Source organism: Mchenga conophoros, linkage group LG23 (assembly GCF_057382185.1).
Source record: "Mchenga conophoros isolate Kocher_MC1m ecotype Shallow Benthic linkage group LG23, M_conophoros_male_GT1.1, whole genome shotgun sequence".
In the NCBI taxonomy this organism is placed as follows: Eukaryota; Metazoa; Chordata; class Actinopteri; order Cichliformes; family Cichlidae; genus Mchenga; species Mchenga conophoros.
The window spans coordinates 33106944-33132108 of record NC_140547.1 but is presented as its reverse complement, the minus strand read 5'-3'; the positions used below and the strand labels follow the sequence as shown (position 1 = coordinate 33132108).

At 40.3% G+C, this 25165-nt stretch overlaps 3 protein-coding genes across 3 annotated transcripts in view; 1 reads left to right on the top strand and 2 right to left on the bottom strand.

Annotated features, from left to right (window-relative positions):
• Window positions 1-9951, top strand: part of nid2a (nidogen 2a (osteonidogen)) — a 54007-nt gene extending 44056 nt beyond the window's left edge. The window contains exons 24-34 of the mRNA XM_085263696.1: window positions 919-1052; window positions 1364-1469; window positions 2437-2566; window positions 2671-2771; window positions 2877-3049; window positions 3780-3909; window positions 4025-4196; window positions 7030-7187; window positions 7424-7547; window positions 7656-7768; window positions 9622-9951. Of these exons, the coding sequence (XP_085119822.1) occupies window positions 919-1052; window positions 1364-1469; window positions 2437-2566; window positions 2671-2771; window positions 2877-3049; window positions 3780-3909; window positions 4025-4196; window positions 7030-7187; window positions 7424-7547; window positions 7656-7768; window positions 9622-9632 (1352 nt within the window). The 3' untranslated portion in view covers window positions 9633-9951. The remainder of the gene's footprint in view (window positions 1-918; window positions 1053-1363; window positions 1470-2436; window positions 2567-2670; window positions 2772-2876; window positions 3050-3779; window positions 3910-4024; window positions 4197-7029; window positions 7188-7423; window positions 7548-7655; window positions 7769-9621) is intronic.
• Window positions 9952-12148: 2197 nt separating this feature from the next.
• On the bottom strand, window positions 12149-15343 carry rtraf (RNA transcription, translation and transport factor). Its single transcript, XM_085263697.1, has 8 exons — window positions 15174-15343; window positions 14571-14695; window positions 14341-14440; window positions 13541-13621; window positions 13260-13348; window positions 12822-12890; window positions 12638-12686; window positions 12149-12487 (listed from the first exon to the last, which is right to left on the bottom strand). Exons 1-8 carry the CDS (start codon window positions 15232-15234, stop codon window positions 12333-12335), a joined length of 729 nt encoding a protein of 242 aa, XP_085119823.1. The 5' UTR covers window positions 15235-15343; the 3' UTR covers window positions 12149-12332.
• Window positions 15344-17498: 2155 nt separating this feature from the next.
• On the bottom strand, window positions 17499-21443 carry sap18 (Sin3A associated protein 18). Its single transcript, XM_085265775.1, has 4 exons — window positions 21270-21443; window positions 18570-18679; window positions 17885-18007; window positions 17499-17777 (listed from the first exon to the last, which is right to left on the bottom strand). The coding sequence occupies exons 1-4, from the start codon at window positions 21339-21341 to the stop codon at window positions 17621-17623; spliced, it is 462 nt and encodes a 153-aa protein (XP_085121901.1). The 5' UTR covers window positions 21342-21443; the 3' UTR covers window positions 17499-17620.
• Between the last annotated feature and the right edge of the window lie 3722 nt (window positions 21444-25165).

The window sequence follows — 25165 nt, the reverse complement described above, 5'->3', positions numbered from 1 at the left end:
TACACCTGGTAAAGCAGCAATGCTGATCATTTTATTAAAGGTGAAATAATTTCGACAGTTTTTAACTCTCAATGTGCCACAGTGTTCGTTTGACTTTGGGACCTGAAGCGGACGGAGTTTTGGACCCAGATTGCTCCCAGATTTACGAGCACCTTAGTCCGACAAATACGGCAATAACGACGGCCCGCTTTGCATGTTCTACAAAAAATAGTGCTTTGGTGGGTATCTTACGGACAAACACCAAACCAGTTCCACACCACTGAAGGTGCACCATTTTTACAAACCAATTCTGGTTCATCCGTTTCAGTCAACGATCCGCTTTCCCCCTTCTCATTCTCCGTTGCCGCCATGCTTTTTCGGCCATGTGCGTATGAAAACAAAGGCACTGCGCATGCGTGTTTTACCCATATTCTATCGCGATATTTTATATTCTTATCGTTGCCTAACATTATACCAGTATTACCGTGAAACGGTATAATATGGCCCAGCCCTAGTGCTTGGCAGGGCACGCTTTATGCAAAATACCAACCAACATCACCAGGCAGGCTCTCAGGTGGAATCCCCAAGGCAAGTGAAAGAGAGGCCGCCCAAGAAACACCTGACGACAGGACCTTGAGGCAGAAGCAAAAAAGATTGGCTACACCTGGACCCAACTAGAAATAATGGCCCAGGACAGAAATCTCTGGAGATCTACAGTACCTTTGGAGGCCCATACCCTGGGAGGGGTGACACGCAGTAATAATAGCGTCCACAAATATTAAAGTTTTAGTGGAGTCCTTTTCTTTCAGGAGCAGTTGTTCTCTCTGGGTGCTGTTGGTATTCCAGTGGCCCGTACTTCATTCAGATTGTTTTTATTCAGATTTATTTCCTGTTGGCACAACAAAGCATCAATTTCCTTTTTTCTTTTTTCTCATTCAGTTCAACCAGAGCATCTTAAAACTCACTGTGAGCACCACAGAGACAGCGTAAAGACCACCAGTGCTGATGGATATCCCATAACTGGAGTCTACAAACCACAGTGTGATGCAGAAGGACAGTATCTACCTCAGCAGGTGAAACTCTGACTTTTTATTTATTTATTTAGTGAATAACTACAGTTTCTTCTTTGGCTTTTATCAGTGATTTCTTTTTGTTCTTCTTAAGACCCTTTTTATTGGTGTTAGTTTAGCTCACGTGGTTGAGCAGGCAACTTTATGCTGAAAAGCTCAACACAGCAGTCTATGTTCGACTCTCACTCAGGGAGCTTTGCTGCGTGGTTTCCACCACTGTTCCTCCCTTCTTTCATGTCTGAAAACTCTTCACTGTTTATCAAATAAAGGTCAGAATTCCCCAAAATGGAATGTATTTCTCATCTTTATTTCAGTGCCATGGCTCCACTGGTTATTGTTGGTGTGTGGACAGTAGAGGAGAGGAGAGAGCAGGAACCAGGACTCCACCTGGTGCAGCACCTGTAGACTGTGACAGACCAGGTGAGACTTCTTCACCCCCAGCCCCCTCACCTCTCACAACCAGTTTTAAATCACCAAGAATGCAACAGACAAAATGCCTAAGTTGTAGCTGCAAAACAAGTACATCTTTAATATATAGTCTATGAACTGCAAACGAGGTTTATTATTTCATAATGACAACATTTCTCACTCACATTTGGTTCAGGATCTGAAGATATCTGACCCACACAGGCAATTTGTCTGATTTAGTCATACTGACAAATTTCTTTTGTTCAAATTCAATTGTAGACTTTTTTTTCTATCTGCTTTTATCTGCTCCCACATAACTCATAATAATTGCCATCCTACTGTAGTTTGCCAGTCTGCAGATGGAACTGATGGATCATCCAGTTGTTGCTCTTTTCCAAACCACCATATTTAGTGGGTAGTCTGAACATTAAATAGAAGCAAAACCAAGTGATCCAGAAGACTAAATTGCAACATGCTAACTGCCACTATAATAAACACTTCTGGAAAAGCTAACTGCATTAATATTTTGGTTTGTCTTTATCTCGCAATAGAGAACTGTTCCCTTTCAAATTGTGTCCTCCTCTCCTTCTCAGTCTACAAACAGCAAAGTCTCACATTCAAAATTGACACTGAGAGAGCGAGGCTAGCGTAAACACAAGTAGAAGCCAGAAATGCTCTGAGGTTTAGTTTTAATGCTCTCCAATAAAGCGAGTCATTAAAGGGATTTGAACGCGGTAAACATTTCTGACAAAAGTACGATGTGTGTATATGTGTGCCTCTTTAAACACGAAGCATCCCCTCACCATTAGCTTCCAACTAACACTGTAGTATAAACTCAGCAAAGTAGGGAACATCCTGAGAATACAATTGAATAAATAATGATGAACTACAGAAGAATATCATCTGACTTGTAATTTATCTTTAGCTTTATGAATGGAAGTACTGATGGGTTGTTTTGGGGTTTTTGGCTTCCCCTTAGTTGCAGTGACTCCAACAGAACGCCCTGAGAGCATGTGTGAGCGATGGAGAGCCAGTTTGATTGAGCACTATGGTGGGAAACCTGGCCCACAGCAGTATGTACCTCAGTGTGAGCCAGATGGAGAGTTCAGGTAAGCAGCAGATATGCAGTCATCAAAGGAAGTTCTCAAGGAAAAAATAATTGCATTGCTGTTTAAAAGTCTTCTGATTTTTCCGTTTGCCTGCACCATCCCAGTCCAGTCCAGTGTTACGGGGAGACCAACTACTGTTGGTGTGTGGACCAGAATGGACGCATGGTTCCCGGAACCAAATCAGATGATGCTGTCAAACCTGCATGTAAGCAATAATCGTCAAAGATATATGTCATTGTACTGTATTATATAAGTTTTGTCTTTCACTAATTGTGACTCAAACATTTTTATCCATCCAATTACATCCCAGGCATCTCGTCAGTGCCACCGCCTACGGTGCGTCCAACATCCCGTCCAGATGTCACCCCTCCCATAAACACTGGCATCACACTGCTGTACGCTCAGGGCCAGAAAATAGGAGCGCTGCCTCTCAACGGGACCAGACTAGACGAAAGCCGATCCAAAACACTATTGGCTCTACATGTAAGAAATTAATGGGTAGATCACATACTCTATAAAATTATTTTTTTAATCTTTGTTAATTTTTGTAATAAATTTGTTTGCTACTTAAAAGAAAGAAAGAAAAAAAACTGTCAGCATTATGTCTTAAGCAGAATTATGTCTTAGAATTATAAGTAAAAACTGACTTCACATCGTGTATTTCAAATTGTATGTCATTGTAAATACCCGGCACCTTGATTATAGAAAATATCTGACTAGTATAATAAATATTATGTATATAAATATAAAGTATTACATATTTGGGTAGAAAGTTTTAAATTTGTCAGATATATAAATATGGTGTTTTAGTTATTTTGTTTAGTTATTTCTAGTCCTCTCAGGGCACTTTATACTTTAGGAAAAACTACCTAAAATATTAGAGAAAGAACCCCAGGGAATAGGCAGTCCCCAATAAGCAAGCACTTGGTGACAGCGGGGAGGAAGAACTTCCTTTTATAACAGGAAGAGACCTCTTGCAGGATCAGGCTTAGGGAGAGGCAGCTATCTGTCTCGACCAATTTGGTGATGGGAAAGAGAGACCACAATAGAAGAAAAGCATATAGTTCATAGTATCTATAACTAACTTTGAGTTTTGTTGTTGGTTCACACCATGACCAAAATGTTGGAGGTGAGTTCTCATCTTTGAGGTACACTTGTGTGAACTGATGTATGTCAACACTTGTGAAGCTTGTATTTATGTGTGCGTCTCCAGGGTTCCATAGTTGTTGGTATAGCCTATGACTGCAAGGAAAACCAAGTCTATTGGACAGATTTGTCTGCGAGATCAATCAACAGAGCTTCAATGGTGTCTGGTGCTGAGCCTGAGGTTCTCATTAACACAAGTAAGCTTTCACAGTTGTGTGGTGCTTGTTCCTGTAATGATTGTTGTGGAATGCCTTAAATGATTTCAATATCTCCTCTATGATGTCTGGATCTCTGTTCTTCTTGCTTCTGCAGATCTCGTCAGTCCAGAAGGTTTGGCAGTGGATGTCAAACGCCGGCTGATGTTCTGGGTTGACTCTACTCCTGATGTGATTGAAAGAGCCAACTTGGACGGCAGTGGGAGGAGGACCCTGTTTGACACAGACTTGGTGAACCCCCGTGCAATCATAGTGGTTTCTTCCACCGGGTAAAACCATTTGTTCATCTTTCTTTGCTTTCACTAATTTCAAAATGCCAATTTCCAGAGCCGTAGTGTTATTTGAAAAAAACTGTCCTTCTTGCTGTTGACGTCAATGTGATGCACTGTCTGAAGCAACCCGTCTCTTCCTCTAACTCCTGCTCTCCTTCCCTTAAGCCCACTGCCTCTCACAAAGAGCAGATTTGAACAGATGGAGTCACAGTGACGTCTTCCGCGGGGTTCTGGATTCCCCATACGAAAGCTTCAACATTAGCAATTTGGCTGTGCTTATGTTGTTTTTTTTAAGACCCTGACGTAATCACATTTGGATGAGATGACTGAATGTTGAGTTGTCAGCTAATGCTGACAGAGTTCTTGATAGTCTGTGCCACATAGCAAGTTGTTAGATAATTCCAATAGTAGGGACCTAGCAAACAGCTACTAGCTACATCTGCTGTCAGCACACCTGCTAATAAAAGCAGCCAATTGTTCTTAAGATATATATTTAAAAAAAAAAACATCCACCATATGTTCATGGATACAGATTGCTAGCCATAGCTTGGGTAAGAGATATGCGTATGCAATCTAATCTGTCGGGTTGAAACTGGCTGCAGAATTATGACAAAAAAGGTTAGGGCTTTTCGATGTCACTATCAAGAATATTTTGCTTAAATTATTTTGTCATAGTTTGAAGAATTAGAAGAATTGTAAGAAGGGATAATATGAAGTCTGCCTTGAACACAGAATACCATTGTTGAGCAGTCAAACAGAGGCATGCAGGTGATGTTCAAGAAGTACAGCGAGTTGATGGCAAACTTACATCTCAGTGTCTGCACAGCTTTCATTTTGAAAGTATTTTTCAGACTAGATAGGATAAAATGTACTGAACATTGAAATGTTTGCAGGGTTACCACTCAGTTCTCCCATACAAATAAGGATAGCCTTGGCTGAGTGTTTAGAGCAGTCTGAAGCCTCAACAACATCACAACATATGTATATGGAAAAAAATACAGAAAGGCATAAAAGCTCTACTTAGAAATGAAGAAAAGTATGTTAACATAATCTGGATTTGCAGACATGGAACAAGAAACAAACAAGAGCCCACACACTGTCTTGCAACAACCTGGAGGTGCTCTGCTGAGATAGCCTTCACTGTATCCACAGAGATTTTATGGAAGAAGAGGGCACAGATGGTTTTCAGTCTGTTACTACGAGAATGAAAATTAAACACTAGTTCTTTAACAAGCTATGACTCAATGAGGCCTGTACCTAATTCATTAGTACAGTGCAAACTCTGTTTTAAGGCTATTTGGCAGTAAGGGGGGTTGTTGAGTCTGGATTCTAAGATTTAGACTGTGACCAAAACATGACTTCATCATTATGAGACTGGCACTCATAGAAAAAAAATGGCAATGGGGATTTTTAGGTGGAGTCTGTCTTTAGTAACACATGTTTGCTAATTCTATCACAAGTGACTTTTAGTGCTGTGTGTGTCGCAGCAAACTGAGCCAAGAAGACTGTCCTGAATTTACTGATGCCATTAATCCTGGACACACACGCTCATAGGATGAAAGCAAGAGGCCTTGATTGGCCAACTCGCCAGGAATAACATCTGCTCTTCATCACAGCAACTAATCACATAATCAACAGTTATGCGCGTGCATGTTTGTGTGTGTGTGTGTGTTAGTTAATGTGGTTGTTACAAATGATTAAACACAGCAGCAATAACCCTGGTCATAAAACCTGAAACGTTTGCTTGACATTATTGATTTTACAGCTTAGTTTCTGACTTAGGGGTAAATATATGGGGTGTGTGTGTTCTGACAAAAACTCAGGTTTGAAAAGTAATTACTGTTCCATACGGGCACACTTATGCACTTATGATTAAGCATGTCCTCTGTGGTTTCTTAGGCTGTAAAGTGAACACATGCAGTTAACCCTAACCAATAACAGGCGAATAGACCGAATTGGGGAGGGTCGCTGAATATTCTCATCTCTAACCACGACACTCAGCGAAGCAGACACACCAAAATGACACGCAAAGGCTTTATAAAAGCATATACACGTGTGAATGTGTCAGACATCTGCTGCCCTGCACCTTCACCAAATTCATAAGTGTGTGTGTGTGTATAAGCTGAACGTTCATGTGGTGTGTATTACCTGTAGTTCCCAGAGGACTGCCAGCACGTAAGCAGCCCACACACAGTGCACTGTTTAAAATAGTATTTAAATCTTCATTAAACAGGAAATATGAAAACACTGATAAATATGCCTGCATGTGTGAGGCAGTGTGGTCCACGTTCTCTATGTACACAGATAAAGCATGACCAGAAACTAAAAAGATAAGCCTGACCTTGACCTCAAATCAATGCAAAATGACTGTAGTCAACAATCCAGATGGAAGGGTGTGGAAAGGGGTTCATTCTGCTCATGTCCAGCTCCATATTTTTAATGTTGGACTCTAGAGTAGTTTTGCTTGACTCCCACAAGTAGGTCCCTTTTAACTCTTTTAGTCCCTGAAAGCTCACTAGAAGAAATGCTTGAATTTCTTTTCTCAACAGAGTAGTTTCTGTCATATTCCAGGCCTGCTTAAGAAGGAAATGACTGGGTTTGCATCAGATATTAATGAGGATGGTTTCTGCATATGCAGCTACCTGTTGGAAAAACCTGGACACTATTCTAACGGTCGTCAAATCACATCTTTATTAATATATTCTGAGGTGTAAAAAAATCACCATCATGGTTTCGGGGGAGGTTATCAAATGTTGTCTTTATGGAGAAAAGAGTAAAGGAACAATCAGAGTAAGAGTAATAAGTTTTCCCCTCCTGTGTCTCCCTGCAGTACTCTGTATTGGACAGACTGGAACAGAGAGGCCCCTAAGATCGAGAGCTCATCAGTGGATGGTCAAAACCGCCAGGTGATAGTGTCTGATGGGATTGGTTTGCCAAATGCTCTAACATATGACTCTGCTACTGAACAGATCTGCTGGGCTGACGCAGGTAAACATGGCCTCTATGCTGATGCTGCATTCATGTGAATTGGTCCCTTATTTATTGTCCCAGGGTTTTAAGACATCTGTAAACAGTGTACAGCTGCCTCTCAGACTATATACTGTCATATCTTGCTTATTGAGATAGTTGAAAACTCTTCAGTTAAAAGTTAATACTCTAGAATTTACCTAACCTATATTTTCTTGATGTTGTAATGAGCCATGCTGTCTTCCTGTGTCTGTCAGGTACAAAGCGTCTAGAGTGTATATCCTCAGATGGTTCAGGTCGAAGAGTAATCCACGCCAACCTCAACTACCCATTCAGCATGGTCTACTACAGGAACCACTTCTATTACACTGACTGGCGGAGGTAGTCTTCATTCATCTCCTTCTACTCAGATCACAGTGGTGGTTACAGTTCAATAAGTTGATATGTGTATATCGCTGATATCATTCCTCTCTAACCTGTTACTCACAGGGATGGTGTGATTGCAGTGAACAAACACAGAAGTCTGTTCACTGATGAGTACTTGCCTGAGCAGCGCTCTCATTTGTATGGCATCACCGTAGCAACGACCCACTGCCTACCAGGTGAGATATATTGTGTAATCAGAGTCCGTCTTTCAAGTTTGAAGGAACATCCACCCATCCATCCATTTTCTTAACCACTTGTCCAGTTAAGAGTTATGGCAGGGGGCAGAGCTGGAGCCTATCCCAGCTGTCATTGGGTGAAACGCCGGATATACCCTGGATAGGCTGCCAGTCTGTCACAGGGCTAAACTGAAGGAAAACTAACTGTATTATGCACACACTCTAACTTAAAGGAGTTGCAGACAGTGAACTCATTAGTTTGTGTACCAACTTTGCTTTTCCTGCACTGCACTTTCCTATAATCTCACAGATCCTTTGAAAAACATGACATTTGACAGTATGAATGAAATGAAACTAGATGCCTTCAGCAACATGTTGTGCAGGCTGCATATCCACTGATTACAGTTCCTCTGAAATGAATGGTGTTACTTGTGTGAGATTTACATTTCTCTCAGTTCATCAGAAACATTTCTGAGTAGGGTATCTTTCTGCCATCTGTTGCTATCCTTAAGAATCGTTATCACCCATTATTGTTCTCTCTAACCAGGACATGCAGCTACTGTGCTCAGTTTTTAAAACCTTACGATGTAACTACAGCCCAGCCCATGCAGCAGTATATTAATAACTAACCTCGTATTGTGGATGGATTATCTCAGTTGTTCTCCTGACTGAAGTTTGGTCCATTTACAGGATCCTGCCATGGGATTGCATTTGTCCCTAACCATCAGGAACCCTCATGTTAACTTTTCTCAAGTGGAAAAAAAGTTAGCGTTCATCCTCCAGCTTCACTGTGTTTGCTATGTTATGCTAACCATAGCTGTGTAGCTAGCCACCACGCAGCACTTCATTATATACCAGCTAGTCCAACTTCTGTGACCCTACAAACGTCACTACTGTTTAGTTTCCTGCCATCATTTATGTTGGAAGTGATAGCAGAGCTGTACGTTTTAATTTTTTCAGAAATCCATGTTACTGATAAAGGTTAATCAAACTGGTTTCTTTGGGCAGTCTTTGTTGTTGGAAGTAATCACAGCTCGTGTTTGATCATCACACAGCTGGCTAACACCTACCACTCTGCAGATACCGGTATATGTGTCTGAGGGGTGACTTCACATACACCCATGAAATAGACAGGAACAAAGATTGCACAGCTGTCTGTGACCCTCTATTTGTGACCTGCGTGTGTGAGAGACCAAAGAACAAAGATTACACAGCTGTGTGCGACCCTCTACCTGTTTTTTTGCACGCATCATGTTTGATGTGTTGTCTGCAGATGGCTTCGAGTCCTTTCAAAGCCTCACGTTAAAGTACAAAGTACACAGGATAATCCCTAAAGTAGCACTTTGGCAAATGTCACCATTAAAGCTACACACATCTGCAGAGTACATAATCTCGTCACAATGCATCTGCCTTTGAAAACAGTCGGAAGGAACACTATCACTGGTGTGTGTTGCTGTAAAAGTCACATCCTTCAACAGTCAGACTAGATTATAGTCGCTAGCTTTAAAGATGACGATGTGTGGTGTAATTGTTGCCATGATGACAGGTCTAAAACACAGATCCTGAAGTTTTGGGAGGAGCTTGCGAGAGGCTTAAAAGCTCTTATTGTGCAATACATAAATATACACACATTCTTTACAGAGATAATTCTCAGTCGCTTCCAGTTACAAAGTGCACGACTGTTTGTTCTGTCATTAGAGCACTGCAGCGCCCAAGTTTTCATCCTGTCACATTTGGATTCACACAGAAAATGAAACCTTTAACCTCTCATTTTAACTTATCCTTAAAGTACTTCCACTATGGGATGATGATTCAAAGTGATGAGCTTTTATCTTTGTGTGTGTGTGTCACAGGGAGCCACTAACGACAGCCTGCACCCGCAGTGTGCTTTGGTGCTAAAGTTCTGAGGCGATTCATGGACATAAGGCAGGTCCAGGCCCTCTGGTGTCCCTCTGGAAGAAGGACACTCAGCAGGGAGCAAAGATGGCTTACGACAGCCAGATCAGCAATCAGAGCAAATTTACACCCACTTCAACCCCAGTATCTCACCTTAATGTAACCCAAAGTAAATGATTTGTAAATTTGTTTTATACCTCATTTTTAGTTTTTTTTCTACTGTATTTTTGTATTGCTTGAGATTTTTGTTTTTCTGTTGAATAAAGGTGCAGAACAATGAAATCCGATGTTAAAATGCATGGTTGTAGTTTTTGGGGGTTTAATTGTACTTTAAAGCCAAAGAAGAATAATTTGAAGCTTTTCCTTTTGGGAAAACTAACATCAAGCTGTTGGGTTTTTTTTTAATATATCAACAAATAACATTGGCCATTAAGTTGAGAAGTTACAGATGCACTCATAGTGGTCTCTGGTTAACAACAAGAACAACTGCACATTAAAGGTGCAGTCTGGCTTTTTGGGGAATACTTTTTGGGAATAATACTGCACTCACATCTGTGAGCTAAATACACAGACTAAGAAAAAACTGGATATATGGACAAAAGTCCTTGCCACACATTACACTTAAAGGAGTTGCTCAACCATGGAAACCCATGCCATGAAGTTCCTAGCACACAGCTTTTTGTGCTGATGTTAATGACAGAGCAGGTTCGAAACTCAGCGGTAACTGAGTTAGCAGATTTTGGCGACTTTTGCGCACTTCGTGTCGCAGCACTTTATGTGGTTTGATAATGTGTCCAAATTGTAATAAAACAACACTTATGTCTTTGTTACACTGAAGCTAGTTCTGCCCATAAAATGCTAGCATTATGCTAATGTCTGTTAAAGATTTACATCAGAAAATGCTTGATTGATGTTAGACTTTAGGTACACTTTAGAAGTTGGTTGTTGGTGACTGTTATTAGGAGACATTGTCTGGCTACTGCTCCACCGAGCCCCTTTCATTCTGGACTGTCTTGTAAACCGTCTGTAAGAAATAACAGTTAAGAGAATAAGAGCTCTGAGACATTAAACTCTCAGCGTGCAAAGTCCTAGTTTCTCAGTGAGATCTATGCCATGCTGTCTTACACCTTGGCATTTCACTCAGGCTACGTCCACACGTACACGGGTATTTTTGAAAACTGAGATTTTCCGTTTCCGTTTTTTTTTTTTTTTTAAATCCTGTCCACGCGTAAACGCAAAAACGAAGGACAACGCTGCTAGGAACATGCCAAAACAATAGGTGGCGATATATTCCTAACCGTGTAGAAATATTGGCCAATCAGAAGCCTAGAAGCCTGGGTGGGAAAGGGTAAACAAAGATGGCGCATAGAAGCAGAACTGAGTCCTATGTGTGGCGGGACATAAACTGTGTGTATATATATGTAAGCATTTAAACAGTAAAATTAACAGTAACAGTATTTTGTCTAAGTCCACCATTGTAGAAATTTATTTCACCGAAACAATAACGTGGCGCACAGTGTGACGTCAAAAAAGGCGCACACCTTTGACGCTGCGTTTTCTCAGTTTTCCTCGTCCACACGTAAATGCAAAAACTGAGTTTTTAAAAATCTCTGTTTTAGTGACCGGAAATGTCGTTTACGTGTGGACGAAAGGTGAAAACGCATAGAAAAATCTGCGTTTTCAAAAATACCCAGGTACATGGGGACATAGCCTCAGTGGGTAAAGTCACAGTGGCTACTTTCTTCTTTTATATACAGTATATGCTTAAACATAAAGCCACAGTCAGAAGAAGACTGGTTTACCATCACTGAACAAGTGGAAGCAGGGATAAAATACAGCACCTAACACTAAAGATTAAAGATGACTTGATTCTTTTATTTCAGCAAAGTAAAATGTAAGAACATCTTTTTCCCCAAATGTATCGATACCTGCCAAGGAATCATGATAGTTGTAACCCTTGTCACTGATACTGTTGTATGCTTACCAGTTTTTGTAATCCGATTACTATAATCGGAGTATGTTTCTCCAGCCTCCCCCATCCAATTAGCCCTACTATATATAGCTGCACTACTAATTGTATTTTACACAAATGACATTTTTTTTAGCAAATACTTTTTCTTCTTCTACTTTTAAATTTTTTCATAAGGTGTGATATTTATAAAATAAAATGTGACTTGTTACGGAGATGCTTTTTGAACATTTGTCTGATTCACCACAGAAGTGCAGGAGTCAAACTGTGTGCAGCTGGATTTATATATTTTCCCCTCCCACCTGAAAATAACAATTTCTGTCCATCTGCAAAGAATATTTCATCAGAAACACCAGAAACAAATATAACAGTCAGTTTGAATATTGCAGAAGAAAAGATGCAGTTTCAGAACCTTTAAACTTTGTTACTGGATAATTAATGGAAACCATTTTTTTTAATTATTATTATTTATACATTATTAAGTTTTAAGAACTTATCCAGACTGTCCACACATGAACACTTGGGTCTTTTATTTATGAGATTCCCAATTTAAACAGTCCGATCTCATGCAACAACGGAAAAAAAAAAAATCAACAAAAATTCTTTGATGTCCTTTAACCAAACAAAAGGTTTTTCCTCTCAAAAATCAAATCAGGTTCAGTCCCTCACTCCCTTTGCGGTCCGTCACCGTCCTCGCTCTCATCTGCCAACCTTGCCCAGCCGGTGGTCTGTCTTGGGGTCGGCTATGATGGCCTGAACAGCTACGATGGCCTCGTTGATCTTGGTTTGCAGCTCCCTCAGCTCCTCAATGTGCAGCAGGCGCAGGATCTGAGCCGCTTCGTTTAGAGTTGCATCTGAGGAGAAAAGACAGAAGTTTTACCAAAAGCTGACCAATACTTTAAGAGAAGCAATTCTTATGAACTGTGGGCAGACCGATCGTCATAGCATTTGCTCATCGGCTTTCAGCCTTTCTGCTGAAAAAATTCTTTAAATAAATAACTCACCTCCAGTGTCAAAACCCAAGATGTGCTTGTCTAAAGCTACTGGAACACCCTGTAGGAAAAAAGAAAATATAGCTGGTTGAGTTTTGTCAGTAACGCCGCTGAAATCATGGCTCTAGACTTGCAGCAGTCTATACACAGACATATGATTTTTGATGCATATTATGCACCTGTGTCTTTAGTTTACCTCTCTATTGTTGCTGGCTTTAGCAATGGCTTCTGGAGAAAGTCTCTCTTGGATCAAAATACGAATGGCCTGGCAGTTGCAAAGAAAAACAAGAAAAACTCTTCTTAATGATTTGAGATCATTCTAATACATAAGACTTACATTAAAAAACAAAAAAAACCATTCCCTTAATATGGTTAACAGGATTACTTTCTATTGCGAGTGGCAAGTGAGAGTGCAAAATTTCTATTCTGCATTTTTTGAGTGCCAACTATTATCTCCGTGTTATCAGTCTGACCATTACCCTGCATTAAAAGAACGACTCAGGGCTGCCGGCTCACATGGAAAGCATTAAATCATTTTAAGGGCTTTTATTGTGAAGCAAACGCAAACTTCGCCTTCCTCTGTGCCCAGGTAAGCTTTGCTACAGTATTAAAGAGCCCTTTAGTGCGCTCTCACCTTAAGCATAACCAGGTAGTCGTCATGCCGCTGTATCTTGAGGATGTTGGACAAAGCTGTTACTCCTGCTTTGAAATCTGGAGAATTACCTGAAAAAAACAAAACAAAAAAAAACCAAATAAAAAAAAAAAAAAAACCCACACACACACACACACACGCACACACGCACACACGCACACACGCACACACACTTACTTTAACTTTTATCCTGCAAAGATTTAAAGGAGGGAAAGAAGAAAGAATGCCAGGACAGAGGAAGCTCAAATCCAAGTTTTACTTACTGTCGAGGTTAACCAGAGGGTCCATGGCTTTATTGCTGTTACTGGAAGCTGCCAGGGGCTGACAGTTTTTGTACTTCTCCACTGTGAAGAGACACACAAAACACGTCACCGATGAACAGACTGACTTGCACTACATTAACAGGGGAGCTCACAGAAGAGTAACAATTTGTTCTTCTTATTCTGCAGTAAAAGTAGACATATGATCTGGCACTTAGCAAAAAGTATTCCTTTTGTAATGTCTCCATCTCCTGGTCATCGGTGGCATTTCAACTAGTGACACAGGCTAACATAACCCTAACCCTAGGGAACTGACTGGCCAGTAGGTGGCAATTTTGTGTACATTATCCCTTATCCTAACCATAACCTACTAAAAGTCTGATTAGGAGTGTGGCACACAACTGTGTTGATGTGAACCCCCTCTGCAAACCTGTAAATCCAAGTTAACCCTCAGGTTTCCCCAATAAACCTCTGCTCTGTAGCACAGCTCTCTACGTACTGCATTCAATTCAGTTTTATTGATATAGCACCAAATCACAACAACAGACACCTCAAGGCACTTTATATTATAAGGCAAAGACTCTACAATAATACAGAGAGAAAACCCCGACAATCACATGACCAACTTTAAGAGAACACTTGGAAAACAGCAGGAAGGAAAAACTCCCTTACTGTAGCTACTTGCACTTTTGCACTTGATGGTGGTCCCCTCCAGTCTGGTTCTGCCAGGAGTCTTTTTTTTTTTTTTTTTTAAGGGATTCTTGCGCTATACAAGTAAATGTGACCCAAATGAAACCCCTTACCATTGTCTCCATATTCATACCGCACAGCAAGGCCCAGTAACCAATCTACAGCCTCCTTCCTCTCATCGACTTCAAATGGACAGTTCACATCCTGTAGGTACTGCACACAGGTAAAGAAAACTCAAACACAACTCACCGTCCTCCTCATATTATATCAGAAATGCAGTGTTATGTTAGTAATACCCATTAATAACAGCAGTGATTACTTTCAGATGATCCAGCAGTCTTACCTTTTGGTAGGCTTTGGGCCACTCTGAGCTGGGGATGTTTCTCAGGTTGCCTCGGTCTTCGATTTTATAATGTCGAATCTTCTGGTCCTCCAGCCACACAATGCAGTTCCTAAACTGTGTCTCATCTGAGAAGAAATTAGACAATACCGATAACAACACATCAGCAGCTACACATGGCAAGTAAGTGAAGGAGTGAATAAATAAAACTGAGGTTCCAAGACCATATCTGCTGAATCACTCACTACAGGACGCAAACAATTTACTTTGGCACCAGGGAGTAGCCAGCGTTTGAACTTACTGGTATGACTGTGCTAAACTGGTATCTGCAGCCTACCTACTAATGAAGCCCGAGTGTGTGTTTATTGCGTGTAAAATGCAAACAACCTATAGTCAAAACTAGTTAAAATTATTAAAAGTGTCGAGCATAAGCATCTTGTACATTGCTTTTTTTCATAAATATACACGTTTGTCTCATACTGAACATACATGTTCTACGTTATTAATCTGGCAGCTCTCTGTCTCCATACAGACAAGACACGTTAGCCGGCTCCACGTTCAACTCAACTGACCAACCGAACTGCTCTTTCATAAGTTTATTCTTACCTGTGCAGTCAAAGCCGTCGGGGTTGTGATAATCCAGAGCGCCCAGTTTTCTCCGAAACATTTCACCCCGTGTTTAATACGGAAACCAAATAGTTTCTTTAGCTAACAGTCGCTTGGATTTTCTGCTAGCCTTCAGTATGTAGCTTCGCGCATGCGCTGACGGAGAGCGTACAACTTCCTCTTATAGGTATCAAAATAAAACTTTTCCCACACTGACTACCGCCGTTAGACATTAACAAGAGTAAAATTGCAGGTGCAAGTGTTGCATTTTGAGGAGAAATTTATTTTGAGCGAAGAAAAGCTAAATTTGAGTGAACAAAATTCATTGCTGTGTGCAAAAAAATGTATTTCAGTGTTTACTATTATCCACACACACACACAGCCCCCTCTCACTCAGTTTTTGCATTTGTGCTGGCTTGCAATGTGTTGCTTGTGCTCTCAACATTTCTGCCCGTGCACATTCAACTCTTTCTGTACACCATTATAGTTGTGCCACAAAACCAGCCAATCACAGACTTGGATGCAAAAAAATCTGATTGGCTGTTTTGGTCTATAAGGCTGAACTGACAAAAAAATCTGCTGACTACACCACCAGGTATTATAGGAAAAACCATAAAGCCTTTGAATTAAAACAAACGCTGTTGTGAAAGTGATGTACACTGTCTTGTTGGTATATATGTATGATTTGTATCACCTTCATGTTTCCCTCTCACCACATATCCAAACCGATATCATGACCAGCAGTTTTTACAGCTGTGGCTCCAGCAAACATCAGCTGATACTAGAAAGTAATATTAAATAAATTCTAACAACAGCTTATAAAGCTTGCTGCTGTTGTTTAAAAAAAAAAAATCAATAAGGCTCTGACTTGTATTATGAGTCTGTGGTCTGGGAGAGAGTCCTGTAACTCTCTGTCTGCAAAATACAGTAAATAATGACCACTGTTGGGCAATTAATTATATAGTTACTTCTTCAAAAAAGTAACTGAGCTATGCAAACAACAACGTTTTTGCAGCTGTTTACCTAAAAATGCAGCCAAGGCATTTTTTTAAATAAGCATTTCAAACTATTTACAGAACAATCAGGTGTTCTGCATCAAATTTGATGCCACAGAAATTATTTGTGCCACTCCAAAAAATAATTTCTGTCCACTATGAGATAAAGGAGAACAACAGCCTGATACCTGCAGGCCTGACAGCAGGAGATGTATCACTGCCGTAACATTAAGTAGTCGCCTCATTGTTCTGACACACACAACAAAACTATTGACTACACTACACACTAACTACACAAAACTTGCGCTAAACGTCGCAAATCTCTCACATCTCAAAACACCGCCGTCACTCCTAAAACTTCCCCCTTCCTAAACAACTAAATGCCATATCATTTTTTGATTGGTCGACATGGTACTTTTTTCGTTGAATAGGAAAGGTGGGGTTTTTGGTTTTGCTCACAGGCAGAGAGTGCTTTTGAGCGTTTCTTCCCGCAGTAAATATAAACAACGATAGTATTCAGGAAGAAAACCAAACATTGCATATATTTTTATCATAACTCTGGTTTTACGTGGCCTATCAACACAATTTAAAAACTGGTATAAAGTCCACACTTTTTCCGTCAATTGTTCCGTCTGTCCTGCTCACATCTCCAATGGTTGTGTCGGCACATAAGGACGCTGTTATAACCTGTCAACGACGTTGATTAGCTGCGTATATACGAATGTGAATCGCATTATTGGCTGGACTATGGGATAAGGTAGCATCGTTCTAATCCCATACGGGAGCAGACAGTCACTTACTAACACTGCAAAACAGAATTGTTAAAGTTTTAATTTCAATTTCAATTCAGGTTAGATTTTTTTTCTGTGCCAGCAGTGCGCAATTGTGCACGCGCGCAGTTTAGAGGGAACATTGATGGCAACCATGTTTTTCTCATTGATCTTTAACTATAGATTTGCATTCAAAAGAAAAGAACATTTTGATCAAGCTGTTCTTGCCTTACATGTAGCTTGGACTCATTTGACATTGGTGATTTGTTGGTACTGTGAATATTGAATATTAACTTTTTGGCATTAAATTTTTTTTTCACTTAATTTGTAATATTTATTCATGTTTTTAATTAAAATGCAATTCAGTTAATTTTAATATTATAGCTTACAAATACAAAGGTAGCGAAATAATGTGCATTCAGTAAATGGCTACATTTCCAATCCTGGAAATTAATACAGCATTCAAGGAAGAGGCGAGCTCCCTGCTTCACTTCTGTTTCTTTGCTAGTTTAACAAGTTCAATAATCACCTCACAGTGACACAGAAAAAACTATTCAGACTTTGGAAAAAAAAGGGACAATTTTATTACAGATCACATTCTAAAAAAAACTGAGTCAAAATCATCCCAAGATGATGAAAATAAGACAAAATACAGAAGGTGTAGGTTTGTGCATGTGTATTTTCAGAATGGCCTCATGCGTGTGCCAAGGGGCGGTGCTCTGTTGGGTGGTGTGATGGCTATATCCAGATAGTCTCCAATCTGGAAGCGCTGAGACTGCAGTGTCATTGAGTCATCTGCACCTTTTCTGCCAGACACAGTACTGCCAATCTCTTTCAACCTGAAGGAGGTGGGAGAAGAGAGGTTATTAAAGATGCAATATACATAGATCACCACATTCTTTAGCTGCGTGAATCCAAAGAGCGCAGTCTTTGGTGTGATACTCACTTGTACATCTTCCCTCTGGGATCAGGGTAGACAATGGCAAAGCTAAAGTAGGTGCCCTTTTTCCTGGCCTCTGGATATACCTCCTTCACCAAGCTGGTCAACTCTTTTAGTGTAGCATCCATCCTGAAACACATAAACACAATCAGAGACCAGCTCCAGTGTCCTTATTCAAAAAGAAAACAAACCGAAAAACGACACCCTTAGCTCCTTAACTTTTTCACAATATTGTTTTTGTCTGTGGGAAAAATCCACCGTATATGAAAAGAGAGCCAGAGACAGGTGGGATATGACACAGAGAAAACAAACTGGACGACTCATGCGAACTATAGCTCTAACTTAAAAAATTAAAGGGCCTGCAAATGTTTTTATTTAGTCCTCTTTAAACTATTTAGCCGATGTGCTCCCAATTATGTTAACCATGACTGCCAAATCAATCAACGTCCTCTGTCACCACAGCAACAATGCTATCACTGATCAGCGATGCTACAGGGAGATGGCCAGGAGCACTGATTTGAGAAAATTATCCAACCCCGAGAGCATTATAACACTATGTTTCTGTTGTTTTACAAACTCAGCTTAAAACACTGGCAAATCCTTGACTCCGGCCAAAACACCCACACTCACAAAAAAACCAACCAACCACCCAAACAAAAAACAAAAACCAGTGACACATCTGTGATCTTACCAAGTGTATATCTGCAGTTCGCTGGAAGGAACATTTCCTCGAGCAAATTCATCGACTCTGTGGTGTCTCCCACTGTTGGTGGTGAAGACTCGCAGCAGAAGGGGGCAGGTCTGCAGCAAAGAAACATAATAATAATATTACTGAACAAATTCAGTTTACAATGGAAGAAACACAATGAAAACATTTGATTCATAAGAGATATAAAAAAAATATTGATTTCAAATAATTCAGGTGTGTATTCTCTGTTATTTTTTAAATGACTACTAAGAAACCCTGCACAAAATAACAGAACCTGATACTAGAGCAGGGCGATATGACCAAAAATATTTATCACGATATATATTTGAAAATTTGCGATAACGATATAACTGACGATATAATTGACATTAGACAAAATACTTTATGACTCCACAACTTCATTAGTGCACCCCCCCCAAAAAAAAACATCAATATATTTTCACTTAAACAAGCAGCTGTTTTTATGTGCATTAAAAGTTATATAAAAATGTAACAGTGCAAATTCCTTGCTGACAGTTTAACCAAAAGGCATTTCCAGTGGAAATTGGCCGACAGATCCTCAGCATAACCATGTATAATATCTACAAAACTTAAAAAGAGGTTATACACACACAATACGGTAATATTATGTTGAAGCACAGTACATATCACTCCTCGAGGCGCCTGCCTACGATAACCGTAATGCTCCGACAATCCATCAAGCGGTGCGGGTTCGTAGCTTAGCAAAGTCGTACTAAAACATTTGACAGATTTTCGAGCGCCGTGTACCACAGAAAATCGTTTCGAGGTCAGTAAACACAACCAGAATTCATACATAAGGCACTCGGGATTATAAGGGGCACGGTCGATTTTTCAGAAAATCAAAGGACTGATTTTAAGTGTGCCGCAAAAACACGGTTCATCCGTTTCATTCAACGATCCGCTTTCGCCCTACTTATTCTTATTTTTTACTTTGTCAGAGCACTAAACACTCCAGAGACTGCAGCTGAAAGAACAAGGTACAAATTGTTTTACAGTTGTAATGCACTAGCATGGCCAAGGCAACTCCTTTCATGTGAGCATAATGTAGTCTGACTGGAAAAATCTGGGTTTACTTTCCAGTTGACAGAAAGACTGTATAAACTCTCACTACCAATGTCACAGTAAGTGAAGCCAGTTAATGGAAATGTGGTCAAAATTATTTTACGGCAAGATTAAATTAAGTGAAAGTTTTGTTTGCTTTGACTTCCATCTCATTATTCTGCATTGAAAGATGTAAGATCTACTTCCCAATCTCAATCAAGAAAGCAAGCAAAGGGAATCTATGGTGATCGCCTCGATCACCATAGATTCCCTTTGCTTGCCTCACAGGCTTATTTACAATTCAATCACAGTAGTAAGATCAATGCGTTTTCATTTTGTCTGGTGCAAACAAACTGTTCTAAAGATATGTAAGAGACGCATTAGAGTAGGGCTGGGCCATATCATACTGTTCACGGTAATACGGGTATAATGTTGGGCAACGATAAGAAAATGAAATATGGTGATAGAATTTGGGTCGTACGCAGGAGCCTCGCGGAGTAATATGTACTGTGCTTCAACATAATATTACCATATTGTGTGTGTATAAGCTCTTTTTAAGTTATGTAGATATTACACATGGTTATGCTGAGGATCTGTCGGCCAATTTCCACTGGAAATACCTTTTGGTTAAACTGCCAGCAAGGAATTTGCACTGTTACATTTTTATATAACTTTTAATGCACATTAATAAAAAATAAAAATAAAACAAACCCAGCTGCTTATTTAAGTGAAAATACATTGATTTTTTTTGTTTTGCACTAATAAAGTTGTAAAGTATTTTGTCTCGTGTCAATTATATCATCAGTTATATTGTTATCGCAAATTTTCAAATGTATATCGTGATAAATACTTTTGGTCATATCGCCCTGCTCTACATTAGAGCCTTCACATTTTACTGACCGATTTATTTTACGCACTTCACAATGTTTCCCTTATTGCTAATTTCTGAACTTTTGCGTACAAATCTAACTTTAAACTGCAGCGCTATTTTATTTGTTTACTCAAAATGCCACAAAAGTAAACTCATAGTAAGACATCACTGAAGTTCTTTAACGCTAAATCTAACAGGACAACTGAGCTAAATTAAGTGATAAATGCTTTTTCTTGCAATTGCCTACAGGCACATTTCAAAACGCCAGGATTTCGATAAAGACCTTAAAGGTATTCTAGCTTTAAAAAAGGAAAGAAATGCCTCGTGCTTTTGCCAGCTGTGAATTACGATTCAATAACAGCTTTGCTTTTTTAATTTAATTTAATTTTTTTTCTTACTATTTTACGACGTAAACACTAAGCAAACAGTTACTAATCAGCTGCAAAATTATATTAGGTTATATGCAACGAAAAAAACTGCATAAATCATATGCAACAGTGCCGCTGGATGCTATCGAACTGATTATTAGCTAACTAGCACACTTTGTATCCAAACTGGCGACTCTCTGAGCATTAACGCTGCATATCCTGAAAACAAAGCGCAAATGCAGCTTTATCTATTCTTACCCCTAAAACTGCGACAGTTCTGAGCAAACATCAGGCAGTCTGCATCAAACTGACCAGTTAGCTTTCAGGGCTAACTCAGAGCTAATAACAAAAACAGCACGCGAATCAAAATCCGCTGGTTACCTTTTCCCTGTCAATTGGCTTCTCTGGTTCTTTCTTTATTTCCTCCTGTGTGATCCGCGATTCAAGTGCCATTGCTACTTTTTAAATAATTTACTGCTTCAGTTAGGTGACTTGTGCCTCCGTGTTGGATATTTCAGCCAGGCTGCAGCCAAAAATGAGGCGGATAGCATGTAGTTTCCGTTTCCCGTGTGCTTTCGTCCACCGCAGAATAAGTTACTGCCACCTTCTGGTCAGGGACGGCTCCAGATTTTCTTTCACAGGGGCGGCTGTATGGAGGGCCATTAAAAATATTGGGGTGGCACACCAAAAAGAGAATTAGCGGTTTTATTATGTTGTTGTCAAATATAAGTTATATAAGAGAGAAAGAAAAGAATTATATGCCTTGTTAATTTCCTGCTATTAAAGTTAATATCACTGAAAATAGGTACATATGAAAGCAAATAAGATTTTGAAATCAGAATTCGCTCTCTCAGTATGGAGTGGGGGTGGCCAGTGCACCCCTGTCTGAAACACCTGTAGTAGCCTTTCAGATGATGTTACTGAAGGGGGGTAAATGCTCATCCTGCAGCACTTGTACAGACTTCCACAGAGTGGCTGATCTGAGATCAGGCAGCCAAGTCCACCTACAGATGTGAAACCTGCTATTCAGTCACATGCTGCTCTCCCCCTCACTCATTACATGGTGTGAGGGTGAGCGTGTGTAGATTTCTGGGTAACATATATGTGAGCGTTGTACAGTGCGTCTTTGTACAGTATGTATGTGTGTGTGTTTGTGCAGTGTGTGTATCCTAACAGTGCCTCTCTCTGTTCTCCTGCAGTTGTGGCTGATCAGGAGCTACTCTAACAATCAGCTCTATTTTACCTCTCTCTTTTTCTTTCCACCCATTCACTGTGTGTGTGTGCGTGTCTTTGAGCCCCCCCACCATCACCACTGCATCACCACCTCCTCTCATCAGAATGGGCAGCCAATCTGCCAGCTTTCACCCCTCTGTTTTCACCCTGTGCTGACTGAGAGATCAAACAGTGGCTCTTTGAGTCGGGCCCTGACACTGATACTCATTCATTGATATGCATCAAGAATAAGTGGCGCTGTTATTCCCCTAATGACTCCATTACAATCACTAACGCCCTCTCTGTCTCAGCTCGTGTCTCCTCATCATGCTGGGTCATGTTACGTGTAGTTATGCACATGAGATTCCAGCCAGGACGTCTGCAATTCTGCACGGGGACGCTTCTGCTTCATTCGTCAACTTTTAACAAGCTGGCAGCTTTTTGTTTGCAAAATATTTGTTTCACAGTTTATATCCGCACCACTCAAACTGCAGCACAGAATGCAGAACTAGTTAGAGCTTCCTCAATAGTCTTCATTTCTGAGCATCCTTATTGTAAACTGAGGAAGTTGTGCTTTATCCTCCCACACGTTGACAAACAGTGGGAAAGGCTCATCGGTCACAGCCATCAGCAACACACAGAGCTGCTCTGTCCTGCAGGGTGACTGTTGCCAAGTCCTGGTTTGGACCTGAAAAATCATCTGACTCTACCTGTTTCAGCTTACAGCCACAAACAGATCGCGCGCACACATTAAACCCCAGCGCAGCTTTGCTTCTTTCTGCTCTCTGACTTCCACACTGCAGAGGAGGTGCAGTGGATGGTCATCCAAACCAAGTTTATTTAGTTGGGAAAATCCAGTATGTCAAAGAAAAGGCAACATGACTAGTCCCACTCATCTTGCACATGAAACTGAGCTCTTTTCTAAAGAGCACTAACCAGCCTGTGAAACATTAAAAAGTGGAAAATTTCTATGAAACTTTACTGGAAGCAAACCTTTCTTGCATTCCCTTTGTTCTTTTACTTCCTGCCAAGGTTATCTTTTTTTCCCTCTTTAGCAATTGCCTGCTCTGTGTTAGGGTACCTGGGTCGTTGACCCAGTGGTTTCAGTTTTGTACCTTTTATTTGTGTTCTCATCTTAGTTTATTATTGTGAAGGTCTTGGTTTCTGTTTTGCATTAATATTTTCCCAAGTTCTTCTTGGTGTGTGATTATGTAGTTCTTAAGTTTTGGTTTCCATACTCCCTCTATTCTGTGTCCAGTCAGTCCATGTCTCTGTTCCCTCTGTTGCAGTGCCTGCTTGTGAGTCTGTGTCTGTAAGTTCAGTCTGTAGTTCCTGTTTTACTTTGAAAGTCTGTCTCATGTTATCTGGTTTTGCTTCCTTTGTCTTGTCAGCCCAGATTTGCCTCAGCTGTGTTTCCCTACTGTCTCTCATTCCCTGATTGTTCCCTCTGTGTATTTAAGCCCTGTGTTTTCATCTGTCTGTGTCGTGATCCACCCTCATTCAAGCTGTGTGTTTTGGCTGCGTGCTTGAGTGTTTGTATTTTGAAGTTTGTTACTTTTGAGTTCGCCATTAAAGCTGTTTTTTTGAGTTCATGTTTTGTCTCTGGAGTCTGCACTGTAGGTCCTCCATTTCACCACTCCTGCCTGCACACGACGCCCTGTCCTTATTAGTCGTGATCAATAATTGGTGTTTCATCTCATTACTACTTTGAATTTATATTCCTGAATAAATTTTGATAAAACTTTGTAGAGGTGTAGAGTGAGGTCATGTGAACAGTCCATTATAAGTTGATTTACATCCATCGAGGACTTCAAGGTCAACTTAATGGTTACTGGTGGAAAATGGACGAAAACCTTATAACTTGAAACTATGAATCTCACAAGTTTTGATGTGTATTATCAACATACAGAAAGCACTGAATAAAAATACATTTGGCCTCTGACCTCTGCTTCAAGATCAGTAGTTTGATCTGAAGGTCAAAGTAATAATAATTCTAGACAAGGCTATTTAAAGCTATGTTTTTTATTGCCATTGTTTGTATTATATGTATATTGACATAAAGGGAGTGATATACGGGGATTCTAGCTATCACCTTTCTTTGGATCTCTGACCTCTTCTTGAGGTCAAATAAGATCAAAATTTAATAAAATGCCTTTTATCCTTAAAATCATGCTTAAAAATCTTTGTCTTTGTCATGTACAGGGTGGGCCATTTATATGGATACACCGTAATAACATGGGAATGGTTGGTGATTTCAAAGTCCTGTTTGTGGCACATTAGCATATGTGAGGGGGTAAACTCCTCAAGATGGGTGGTGACCATGGTGGCCATTTAGAAGTCGGCCATCTTGGATACAACTTTTGTTTTTTCAATAGGAAGAGGACCATGTGACACATCAAACTTATTGGGTAATGTCACAAGAAAAACAATGGTGTGCTTGGTTTCAATGTAACTTTATTCTTTCATGAGTTATTTACAAGTTTCTGACCACTTATAAAACGTGTTAAATGTGCTGCCCATTGTGTTGGATTGTCAATGCAACCCTCTTCTCCCACTCTTCACACACTGATAGCAACACCGCAGGAGAAATGCCAGCACAGGCATCCAGTATCCGTAGTTTCAGGTGCTGCACATCTCGTATCTTCACACCATAGACAATTGCCTTCAGATAAAAGTCTAAGGGGATCAGATCGGGAGACCTTGGGGGCCGTTCAACTGGCCCACGACGACCAATCCACTTTCCAGGAAACTGTTCATCTAGGAATGCTCGGACCTGGCACCCATAATGTGGCGGTGCACCATCTTGCTGGAAAAACTCAGGGAACGTGCCAGCTTCAGTGCATAAAGAGGGAAACACATCATCATGTAGCAATTTCAAATATCCAGTGGCCTTGAGGTTTCCACTGATGAAGAATGGACCCACTATCGTTGTACCCCATATACCACACCAAACCATCACTTTTGTTGTTCCAACAGTCTTGGAGGGATCCATCCAATGTGGGTTAGTGTCAGACCAATAGCGGTGGTTTTGTTTGTTAACTTCACCATTCACAATAAAGTTTGCC